At 45.4% G+C, this 12,494-nt stretch overlaps 1 protein-coding gene across 4 annotated transcripts in view; it reads left to right on the top strand.

Annotated features, from left to right (window-relative positions):
- The window catches only part of nrp1a (neuropilin 1a), a 69,796-nt gene that overhangs the window by 44,779 nt on the left and 12,523 nt on the right, over positions 1-12,494 (top strand). For all 4 annotated transcript variants that reach the window (XM_085762575.1, XM_085762573.1, XM_085762574.1 and 1 more), the window contains 2 exons: positions 5,537-5,692; positions 7,986-8,130. In XM_085762575.1, the coding sequence (XP_085618701.1) occupies positions 5,537-5,692; positions 7,986-8,130 (301 nt within the window). The remainder of the gene's footprint in view (positions 1-5,536; positions 5,693-7,985; positions 8,131-12,494) is intronic.

Here is a 12,494-nt window from a genome sequence, read left to right as displayed (position 1 = left end):
AACGCCTCGCGGCTGGTGAGTCGCCGTCATCATCATCAGCAGCAGCTGAACGTCCTGAGCCGCTCCCAGTCTCGGTTTCATAATCATTACTCAGAGCATTAGTCGTGTGTGTGTGTGTGTGTGTGTGTGTGTGTGTGTGTGTGTGTGTGTGTGTGTGTGTGTGTGTGTGTGTGTGTGTGTGTGTGTGTGTGTGTGTGTGTGTGTGTGTGTGTGTGTGTGTGTGTGTGTGGTGAGGAGTTAGTCTTTTGGTCTTTACGATGATTCACCGGGAAGGAAACGTTGAAACCAGACAGTTAAACATCCGTCCTCTTAACAACTGTGGCTGAAACCCTTTTAATCACACATCCACTGAACTTCACGCACAACAAACCTTTATTTATTTTTTATTCTCACAGTTTGACCTATACATCCCTCTTTGTCAGGGAAACAGATGATGGGAGCATGGGAAGTCATGCATAATTTAATGCCACCTAAAGAGGTGTCCAGGGGGCTAAAAATAAACTGTAATTGTGTCAGGTGAGTATTGTGATAAATGGGGGGTGGGGGGTCACGAGTGGAGCTCACAGGTCCTGCAGCATTAGAGTAATACAATTTTCATGAAAGGAGAATTAATTACACTTTTCAGGTAACGGAGCTATTCCGAAAGAAAGGCTTCCGCTGGCGACCGACACCGAAGCAGCGCTGCATGCGGGGGAAATTTAGCGAAGCTGGTTTTAGTGGAGTCGCTGTGTGTGTGTGTTCACTCAGAGACCCACAATGCAATGCTGGGTGAGGAGGAGTCTCTGTGTGTGTGTGTCCACCAGCTGCTCTTTGACTCCGGAGCGCTCACCTCCTCTCGGCATTTCTCCTGTTGTTGTTTTTGGCAAAAGGGGGAGAAAAAAAACGAATAAACTCTTTTCCCTAGAGGCAGCAGCCAACACACACACACACAAACACACACATATACAGTATATATATACACACACACACACACAAAGAGAGATGAGGAGCTATTTTTTACCCCCTCTGTTGGGGAAGCAGAGAAATGGAATTAAAAAAACGTATTTTGGTAAACTTCTCCCAGTCTGCTGCATACAACTTGGCAACTCAATTATAAGGCAATCAAGAAGCAAGAGATAAAGCTTTTGAGCACTTTCTTGAACGCCCCCTCCTCTCCTCAGTGCCTCCTCACCCCTCCCTCGGCCTTATAAACCACACGTCTCCTGGCTGCGCCCACACAACAGCAGCAGCAGCAGCAACAATGACTCGGCTTTAGCCTCAAATACATGTCATGTGGCCTCGGTCGGTGCATCTACAGTACGTCTGACTCACACGGCACAGAGACGATGCACTGAGTAACAGATAGAGCTGACGATTACGCCCACGAAATCCCACCACCACCACCACCGCTCATGATGATGATGATGATGAGGCGGCATCATCTATGGGGAGGAATTATCTCGTCAAAAAATGTGCAACAAACACACGTAAATTCATGTAAACGTTGTTTGGCTGTCACTCTATCTGCCACATTTTACGCAGAAAAACATAATATAGACGATAACGTGCAGCCTCTGTCGAAACGAGCCCGATGTGGATTTCGCTTGTGTTGTCGATCTAATTGCAGACACACCAGGCTTTAACTGGCTGATGTTACAAGCCCGAGCACGACTAATTCTTTTTCTGCCTCTCTGGTTTCATTAGTCTGTGAAACGACTGGAGCTGTTGTGAGAAAAGAGGGGGGCTTTGAGTCATCGCCTTGCCTCACAACAGGAAGGTGGAAAACACAAACACACATATAGTATGTATAGACAAACACACACACATTTTTTGGGGGGTGTTGGATGCAAGAGCACATCGAAGCTATGCCCACACATCGGCGTGCTGCAGCTCTGCAGATGATTTCATACCCTGTCTGACATGTTTATGGTGTCAAGTGTGAGTGCAGCAGCATGCCAGGAATCCATACTGTCATTTGTGCATAGGAGGAGAATAACAGACAGTACAGACGGTGTGTGTGTGTGTGTGTTTGTGTGTGTTCGATCAGAGATCAGGAGATGTAATTCACACATTTCCATGCAGCGATTACATCACAGCCTCTCAGGGATCGATTGTTTATTAGAGATGCTCTGTGTTGCGCTGCATGCAGTTTCTAAACGTCTCCTATTGGTTTATGTATATAGGTCATTTTGTGCTGTTTTGTGGCCCCTGGGCTAAAAAGGAGTCCTGCTAGTATAATCATTATCTGGGCCCTGGATTTCGTTTTTTCGCTGCGGTCTGTCTCTGTGGTGTGGGAAGGGATGGGATGGACTGGCAGCAGCAGCAGCAGCAGCAGCAGCCGAGCCGAGCTTCTCCTCCCCTGACCCGCGCAACCTCAGTCTGTTAGCGCAGCTTCGGCCTCGTTCCTCTGCCTCTAACAAGCAGCACATTAATAAATCATGCGTTGCTCATTACCCGGCCTCTGTTATCAGCCCGTGTCAGTGAAATTGATCTAGTCTGTGCACTTCTTCACAGGAGACCCTGAGCTTCTGTCCTTCACTTCTTACGAGGCATCACTGTCTGTCAGCGGCTCCTCCTCCTCCTCCTCTTCTTCCTTGCTCTCTATTTCTTTCTTTCCCATCCCTTTCCCCCAGGTGCCCCCGCCTCACGCCCCATCTGGACTCAAAGGTGCATAACTATTTGTGCTTCTGCGCTAGAAAGAAACTTTAGATAATTACAGTAATTCACTTTACTTTTTCCATCTCTCTGGTTTTGCAGGACCTTATAAGTACTGGACCTCAAACTGATCAAAGTAAAAGAAATAAAAAATAAAATATACTGTAATAACCGGGCTCCAAGTTTTCTGCCCTCCAAATGAAAACATTCACTTCCAAAAAAGAAAAAAAAAACTTTCTCTGAGTGAATTTAACAGGTTTACAGGCTCAGAATATTGATTAAAGTCATATATCAGTCCAATCTCTTCAGATCAGCCGTATTTCATCTCGCTCATGTCCTGAGCCCGTTGGAGTCTGAGCACCCATGAGTGTTCCCAATTAGCCCCGCCACTCACTTCATTCCCAGAGGCTCCACTTCTCCATTACGTCTAATGAGATCCTTTCAGGGGAAAACATCCCAAGGCCAAGTCTTCCTATTAGATGTTTCTTTTTTTTTTACTTTTTGCTATTTTTTTTTAAAAACTGAGCCTCTTTTTCAGTAAGCCGCTTTGCCATTGGTCCAGATTGGAAACGAATCAGCCTGGCCCCGTTTGAACGCAGATGTTAAAAGACCTGCCCGGGCCTTCGCTGCCATCTCTCTCTCTCTCTCTCTCCATCCAGCGCTGGCACATATGGGCTGGAATTCAGCTCCTGCGTTATTATTAAATGGGAACCAGTCTGAAGCTGACGGGGATTTGATTTTGTCTCTATTTGTGGACCCAAAAGGAATCTGGGTCTTACTGTATAAGCCCATTGAGCCCGTAGACAGGGGGAGGAAGAAAGAAAGAAAAAAAAAAGTATCCTGTCTTTATACGAGACTGTCTTCTTTGTTAGTCTCCATCCATCCAAATCCTTTGAGTGGCCAAGAGACAGTGAGAGAATGGCATAGAGCAGAGGAACGTCGTTTATTGCTCCCATCTGTTTAGGTCTTTTTTACCCCAGGAAGAGCAGGAATGACCAGCGCTCTGTGGCATGCACATGTTCCCCTCTCTCCGTCTTTGCTCCGAGTCATTAAGTGTGGTACTGGTGTGCTGTGTGCTGTGTAGATGGGCTGGCAGACAAAGCTGTATGGCTTTAACATGCTGCAGCGGATGAACCTGGCTTTGATTTTCTCAAATATGTGCACGCTACTGTGACTGTCTGCCTGCTCCCTTCACTCACTGCACAGAGGGATTTTTTTTTTGTGCTAATCTGCTCCAAGACTCTGGTGTTCGTGTCGCCATCATCATCCATCTCCAACAACATCAAAGAGAAACATCTCTCGTCGCCATCTTGGAAACCTGTTTCCACCCAAACGCTCTGACTTCTCTGACGCCGCATTACTCCTCATTAACGTCAGACGGGACGGTGTTAAAATCAAACACGCCGAGGAGCTGGTTTTCTTTTAAAAGCCTCACCATCCTCTCTCTGTTATGGATGAAGGGGACGGCACGGCAGGGTTAAGTAGCCGCCGCAGAGGTCAGAGGAGAGGGAACCGATTTGTTATTTCACCGCCGGCTAAAAAAAAATTATACAGTACAGTAGGCTACATGTGTGTCAGAGTTATTAGTAACCGGCTCTGTGCTCCTGGTCAGACAGTTAAAAGTCCCGGTGACGTTTGAAAAGCAACAGAACAGGATCAAACGGCGGGTTTGAAGGCTGCAGCTCGGAAAAAACCACACAGAAACAGAAGCCAGGAGTGTGTTTGTGTGTGTGTGTGTGTGTGTTCCCAGTCACAGTGTACAGGCCTGATGGTTGGCAGACGCTCTGCTGCTTCACCAGCGAATACACACTGCAAAAACTCAAAATCTTTCCAAGAATATTTGTCTTATTTCTACTCAAAATGTCATTTCTAGTCAAAACTAATCTCATTATACTTAAAATAAGACTCATCATATAAAAAAGCAGCTTGGTTTTAGACACTTTTTACTTCTTTCAAGCATATTTTCACTTGGAATAAGTAGAAAAATCTGATATGGAGCAAGTTTTTCTTCCTTATTGCAGTACAAGCTCAAAAAACTTCCTTTCACTGGCAGATTATTCTACTTATTTCAAATGAAAATACGTTTGAAACAAATGAAAATGATCTAAAAACAAGTTCATTTTTAGGTGATGAGTCTTATTTTAAGTAGAAAGAGATTAGTTTTGACTAGAAATGAGACGTTTTGACAAGAAGTAAGACAAATATTCTTGGAAAGATTTTGAGTTTTTGCAGTGCATAACGTACATGCAGCTACAGAGCAGACATTCACTCACTCCCTCACTCACTCACGTGCCACTCTGACCCCAGCGCCTCTGGCTGCCTCCTTGTGAAAATATAAAAGCCCCTGCAGTAATGCACCGCGCCTCATGATTACTTTATAAAGCCCTGCATATTTAAAAAGCACAATATTTGATATTCAGTCTGTATCTCTCTCTCTTTTTTTTTCCTCCTGGCCGATTTTGATAATGTGATTGCAGAGCAGACCTCGTTCTATTCATCGTTTCACTTTCATCCGACGCGCTCTTGTCTCCCATCTCAGGAAATTAACTTGTCATCCTGTGTCTCTTTCATTAATGTGAATCTCATTTCATTGCTGTTTATTAAATTCCAGGTAGCAGCTGATGATGAAACTATGGCCAAAGGTGACTGTAGTAGTGAGGTTACAGTTTTCAGCTCTGCTCAGTGTGTTATTAAAACATGGCTGAAGCCTTTTCTGCAGAAATTATTCATGCATTTGAGCAGGAGAGGAGAATTATATTTCAGCAGCATCCCCGTCCAAACACTGAAGCTAAATCCTGGCGCTCTCACATAGCGACTGTGAAATTTTCATGCACAAAGCCACTTTAAGCAGCTTTTGCTCAGTTGTCTCTCTTTCTTTTTTCTTCTTTTTTGGCTTCTACAGGTGGATCTCGGGTTCTTGCGGTTTGTCTCAGCCATCGGGACCCAAGGCGCCATCTCCCAGGAGACGCGGAGGATTTACTTTGTCAAGTCCTACAAAGTGGACGTCAGCTCCAACGGAGAGGACTGGATCACGCTGAAGGAAGGCTCCAAGCAAAAGGTAGGAGGAGACTTTAAAAAAAAAAAAAAGTTAAATAACAACAGACAGACAGATAAAATAGTTGTTTTCTTTTATTTATGTGCGACTGTGCCAGAAAAACCACCCCTGCGTTTGGAATATCCCATCTCAGCACATGTAGCAGCTGACTTGAATTGTGGTTTGGTCCAAGTTGCCTTTGAACTCAACAAAAATGGGGAATACCCAGCTATATGTACTTGAGCCTCTTGTCTCCCAACATGCAATTACACACTTTGCTCAATGTGGTAATACAGCCAGCAGTATTTCCAGCACACACACACACACACACACACTGTGGCTGTATAGCTGCAGGGAGGATTGTGTAAAGAATGCGTAGCGGCCGTTTTTATGTCAAGCTCACGTCAGCTTCGCCGTAAAAAGCAGCAGAGGGACGATGACAAACGAGTCGACAAACAGGAGCTAAAGGGCGATGGCGGTGGAGAGGAGAGGAAGAGGAGAGGAAGAGGAGATGTTTGAGCAGCTGGTAGAGGTGTGTCCACGAGGAGGACGGACAGGAGGGACGGCATGCTTGACCGGAGCGTGACAGTGCTATAACCATCGATTGCCGATCAGCCTGTCAAACAGGCCAGGTCTTGTCCATCTGGAGGTAAACACACACACTCTGTGGGTGTCCCGCAGGGTGTCCCGCAGGGTAAATACCAACTGAAAGAGTTCAGAACAAAAAAGTTTCAGAGCGACCAAACAAGCATGTTTGTCCTGCTACACACATATATACACTGCTAAAACTCAAAATCTTACCAAGAATATCTGTCAAAATGTCTAATTTCTAGTCAAAACGAATCTCTTTCCACTTAAAATAAGACTCATCACCTAAAAATTTACTTGTTTTTAGATTGTTTTCACTTGTTTCAAGCAAATTTTCACAAAAATCTGCCAGTGAAAGCAAGTTTTTTGTGCTTGTGATAACTATCAGATTTTTCTACTTATTTCAAGTGAAAATATGCTTGAAAGAAGTAAAAAGTGTCTAAAAACAAGCTACTTTTTATGTGATGAGTCTTTTTTTAAGTATAATGAGATTTGTTTTGACTAGAAATGACATTTTGACTAGAAATAAGACAAATATTCTTGGTAAGATATTTGAGTTTTTGCAGTGCAGGGTCACAAAGGCAAGACAGTACAGTATGTGTGACATGTAAATACCACCACTGGGCGTTTTCTGACTGAAAGAGTTGGGAACAAAAAAGTTTCAGTCAGAGCGACCAAACAAGCATGTTTGTCCTGCTACTACACACACAGACACATATACACACTCACTTTATGGCCTCTAACAAAGTACACAGTCCCCTCTGCAAAGTGGTGGCTTAAAGGTGCCACGGTGAAGCCGGCCGGTGTTTTTCCGGACTCTAAAGTAAAGTGCTCTTGTTGCGGACGCGGGCACCATTTGCTCAACGCTGAGTCTGCAGTTTGGAGAAAAAAGCCACTTTGCAGTCAGCGAGTGGAGCGAGGAGCGAGGAGTGACATTCAAGAAAGTGGAGGACTTTGCCGTAGTAGCAGTGACAGATAATGGGCCGGTCCCGGTGGTGGTCTGTTTTAGTGTTTTGTCCTAAATTAGCCCCGGTTGTCGTCTTTTTATCCGTCCGTCCATCTGACTCCTCTCAGCTGGATTCCTCTCTGTTACATCAGGGAGGTCACATGGTCACCGGTGTGATTCAATTACCCAGAGTTGAACTGTGACGAACTGCTGCTTCATCACTGGGTGGCCTCGTCCTCCTCCTCCTCCTCCTCCTCCTCCTCCTCGTATGGAGCTAGTAAACTGTCAGCCGACCCCGGGGGAGAACAGTGACATCTTTGACCTTTGGACAAGCCGCCGCCGCCGCAGTAAAACCTGCAGCAGATCTGGAGGTGGAGGACAGAGGGAGAGAGGGAGAGAGGGAGAGAGAGGACGTCTTGAGCCAATCTGGTCCTGTCAGTGTTACATTTTTTACTGCCTCAGGTTTCACGGTCACAGGCGGCGGTTTGTTTGTGCTGGGAGAGGAAGTGAGAGGGAAGCAACAGAAACAACTTTCAACTCTGTGGTTTTATGATCCCATTCTCTCACACAGATGGTTTTTGTTTTGTTTGTTCATGTGTGTCGGCAGCCGGCGTCTCGGCTGAAGTGAACGCAGACAAAAGGCCGATCACTCGGCTCCGGTTATTGATCTCACCGGTTTAAAAAAAAAAAAAGGAACCTGGATGCTGATTCAATGCAGCCAAGGTCTCCGACACATTCAAACACATTCCTCTCTGTTAAATCATTTTTTTTCTTCTTTCACAGGTTTTCCAAGGCAACACCAACCCAACAGACGTTGCCAAGACGATGCTGCCCAAACCCACGCTGACGCGCTTCGTCCGGATCCGTCCCGTTACCTGGGAAACAGGCATCGCACTGCGCTTCGAGGTGTACGGATGTAAGATATCAGGTTGGTATTGTTGAGATTCTTACTGATCCACTCACTGATCTCAGCTTTATCTTTGCTCACAGCTGCCACTGAAAACAAACTTTGCATAACGCTGATTATTTCCAATTTCAAGTGCAATAATAATCAGATGATGCCACTGACTCTTATTTATGATTTATGCACATGTTTCAGTTGTTGTTGTTGGTTTTTTTTTTTTATCAAGCAGAGCTGGTATTTGCCACCCTGGCTCCCGGTTGCACAAACACCTCACTTCTGCCAGATGTAGCTCCCATTTCTGTGAGCGTCCTCCTCCTCCTCCTCCTCCTCCTCCTCTAAGGCTGAAGCAAGCTGCTGCATAATGGAGCAGTGGCACATGAAGGAGGATTACCTATTTATGCTACCCCATGTTTAGATGTCGCTCATACAATATAAATGGAGCCAACAGCTGGCAGGCAGAGAGAGAGTGCTGCTGGAGCTGGGTGGGCTCGGCACTGGTCCCTTCCCTCCTGCTGATCTGGTCTCAGTCTCATCTTTAGCCACAGTCTGTCTTTTTTTGCTTCCAGAGCTTTGATTTTGGCAAAAGCTCCTCTTTTTTTTTTTCTTAATGAGTGGCGTGCATGTGGGGCTGACTTTCATATGGTTGTAGCACATCTGGCTGCATCTGTATGGGTTTTTTTTTTTTAGAGCATGTGGAATCGGATGCTAATTGTGTGTTTTGCTCCTTTGTGCTTGTATATCTAAGTTGAGCCTCGGTTTAAAGTCAAAGCTTCCTTCATGGTGTTACGGATGTTACATGTGTTGTATCTAGTCGGTGCAGTAGCAGAGGGCCGCTGTGTGGCTGTGTGGCTGTGTGGCTGTGTGGCTGTGTGGCTGCGGCTGCGGCGGGGGTTACGGCCGGGGCGTGTGTTTCGGGCACAACACCAGAGCATAAACACATCAGAAGGATAGGAGTCACCGCAGGGCCTCCGTGATGACGTCAGCACCCCCGGGTGCTCTGAAGACGCTGCCAGCTCCTCTGCTCGGCAGCAGCAGCACAGTGGGAGAGAGAGAGAGGGAAAATTTGCGAAGCTCTCGAGAGCTGCAACAAACTCACTGACTCACTCGGTTCCACCTTGAGTTATGCAGATAAATGATGGAAGAAAAAAAACTTCTGGTGCCATAGCAGCAGCAGCAGAGTATACTGTAGAGCTGCATGAAAGTCTTTCTGGTGCAATGTTTTCAAAATAAAAAGAGTTCCCGCACACATAGCCAACTTGCAACGTTTCGGTACTAGACCTTTTTCAAGCAAATGTTTGTGCCAACACAGGAAGCCGTGGCTGTGTGACACAAATCAATTACTTGTCTGAGTGTGAGGAATTCAAATATTAAATATCAACAATATCAAAATACAATCAATAGAAACAGCATCAATATACAAAGGTAAAGTGCAATGAAGACATACAATAAATACTAAGCTGTCATGACTGGATACGTATGCACACGTCTAAGAAAAATTTCCACTGCTATGTGCAGGGGACAATAAAGGTTTTCTGATTCTGATTCTTCTGATTCTATACATGAGGTCCTAATGGATGGTAGTGGCTAATGATCACAGTCAGAAACAATAAATACGACAGATACAATACCTAAATATAGGAAAATAGAAGAAAGAGCAACTTGCAATAAAAAGTGTGCAAGGATACAGTAAAGATCTGAAACAGTCTGAAAAAAATATTTTATTTAACTTTTATTTTACCAGGCAGATTGCTTGAGATAAAAAAAAAATCTCTTTTCCAAGCAAGGCCTGGCCAATACTGGTATTGGTGCAATATTTTCAAAATATGGAGGCAGTGATTCAGATTCAGACATCAGAGGACGGGAGGAGTTCAACCCCTGAATGCTCCAAGATGTTTCTGACCCACATGACCCTGGTCGCGTGTCCCTGTTCATACAAACAGCTGCGTATTAATAAGAAAGATCCACCGCCCTGTTGTTGGTAAATACGCTGCGGTGTATAAATATCTGTGATGATGAACCACTGATGCTCCACCCAAAACCCTCAGCGAGGCCCCGCGTACGCAGGCATGATGGAGCAGCATCTCCACACATTGTACCGGCCCCTCTGGGTGTGTCCTTGCATGTGTGCCATCCTCTGTGATCGCAGCTGAAGTCGATTAACAGCTCCAGATGACCCGGGGAGTTCACCCGAGTGCCTAAACTCAGATCAGCCTCCACACAAACACACTCAATCACACACCTCTCATATCCTCCCACTTCAAAGGCGGCCAGTGTAGCTGCTGCGATCACTCCCCCCCCCCCCCCCCCCCCCCAACAAGATCTTGGCCAGAGACGAAAGAAAGAGTTAGAGAAAGAGTCTGAAAACAGTGGAGAAGAAGTTTTTCCATTTGTTCCCTGAGCTCCGAGATGGTCCCACGGGTCTGCAGAGGAGCTTCTTCAGATAAAGACCGGTCTGAATGAAGCCTTGTTCTGCAAAAGAGTCTTCGCTCACTTTTTCCCAGATGCCGCTGCAACCATCGGTCCTGCAGCCGCACACTGCGCGCTTTGTCTGGTAACGGACACAGAGGGGACGTAATAATGCCCAGAATTATCCCTCTGTGGGAGCCAGATAGTAAATATGTTGTTACTTTACCACAGGACCCCTGACTCAGTGTCCTGGGATTGAGAGTTGGAAGAAAGTTTGGGAAAAAAAGACAGAAGGAAGATTTAGTCCTAAGACAAGCGGCTGAGTGTCTGACTTCTGCTGGTGATTACAGCACAGGGGAACTTTGCTAAACTCCAGTGGATTTAAGTTGGCGTCACTCACTGTGACAGTGGGTAAAAAAGACGGGCAGAAAGAGCTCACAACCGGTGACAGTAAATCTCATCCCGTGGGGTTTGAGAAAGCTGAAGCTAAACTGAATTTGTGCCATCACTGAGCCGCTTAAAAAAAAAACAGCTAAAGCTTCGAGACATTGCATGAATTTTAAGTTGTTAAATAAGAATCATTAGATAGGACTCAGTACAGTCAGTAACATTTCATTAGATCTCAACAATAACTTGCCATGGTGCAGGATATCCACCTACAGTACTTTTCCTGTGGTGCAAGATCAACAACATGTGGAAAGTTAAAGGACAATTCCGAGCAAATTCAACTCAGGGATGTATTTTCCTAACATTTTAGGTCTAAAAGAAGGAATCTGAAGATTTTCAGTTTAATTGCTCCTGTTTTACGGTAGTTGGGTCTGTCCCCCATCGCCACGGCAGCGATGAATGGAGAGGATTGAAGTTCCGCTGCTTTACTTAGGCCGCAATTCTTTTCCACAGACATCGTCAGATGGACTCAAACATGCACCGAGAAGTTTATTGACTTCAAGCAAGCCGACATGTTTGTAAAACTAGATCTAATTCAAAGTCTCGCAGAGTCTCGCGTGAGACCCAGTTGCCGTGCTCGGTGTGTTCACGTGCAGTCGGAAGCTCCCATTTGTATCATAAACACAGGAATATCAACTCTTGACTTGCTTGAAGTAAACAAACTTCTGGGTGCATGTTTGAGTAGCCACCAATCCGCTCCCATTCATCGCTGCCGTGGCGATGCGGGGACAGACACAACTACCGCAAAACAGGAGCAATTAAACTGAAAATCTTCAGATTCCTTCTTTTAGACCTAAAATGATAGGAAAATACAGCCCGAGTTGAATTTGCCCGGGATTGTCCTTTAAAATGAAAAAAAACAGCTTTAGATAAACAAGCTGTTGCAACAGGTTGTTGTTCTCCTGCTCGACTCTTCATGTGAGAGAACGTCGTGAAGAAGAAAGGATGAACAAATGGACCTACAGCGAGTTAAGATGGGATGAGATCAGAGAGAAGAATGAAAGGAAAGAAAGTTTGAAAATGTGCACACACAGGAAACAATGAGGTGTTAAAAGAAGAAAAAACACACACAGATGTTGACAGCTGTGGAGCAGAAGGTAGATGAGTGCAGCAGCAGATAAAACACAAAGAGAGAGTGTGTGTGAGTGTGAGTATATGCGAATGTGTGGAGGGAGGAGGTGGACGAGTGGAGATGAAAAGGAAAAGCGTCTCCCACAGAATGCAGGAGGTGGAAGCACCGACCGAGAGCAGGGTTTTAATTGGCTGCCTGGAGACAACCGCTTCAGGCAGAGGAATTAGTATGCATGAGATCTGCAGAGAGAGGGAGAAAGAGGAAGAGAATAGAGAGGGAGAGATCACAATAACATCACAGAGAGTTTGGGGAATTGTCCTCCTCCCGACTTTCCCCTGCATGAACTTAAAACTCACCAAACTTGACTCGTGGCACTATGAATTATGTCCAACATCAAGCGTTTGGACGCAGATCAAGTCTTTTGTTGCCCGTGTTCCCCGTCATCTCTGCAGGTTTTCATTAG

Source organism: Trachurus japonicus, chromosome 20 (assembly GCF_045865225.1).
Source record: "Trachurus japonicus isolate A0001 chromosome 20, Traja_1.0".
NCBI classification, from domain to species: Eukaryota; Metazoa; Chordata; class Actinopteri; order Carangiformes; family Carangidae; genus Trachurus; species Trachurus japonicus.
Note: the sequence above shows the minus strand (reverse complement) of the source record. Positions and strands in the feature narration are given on the sequence as shown.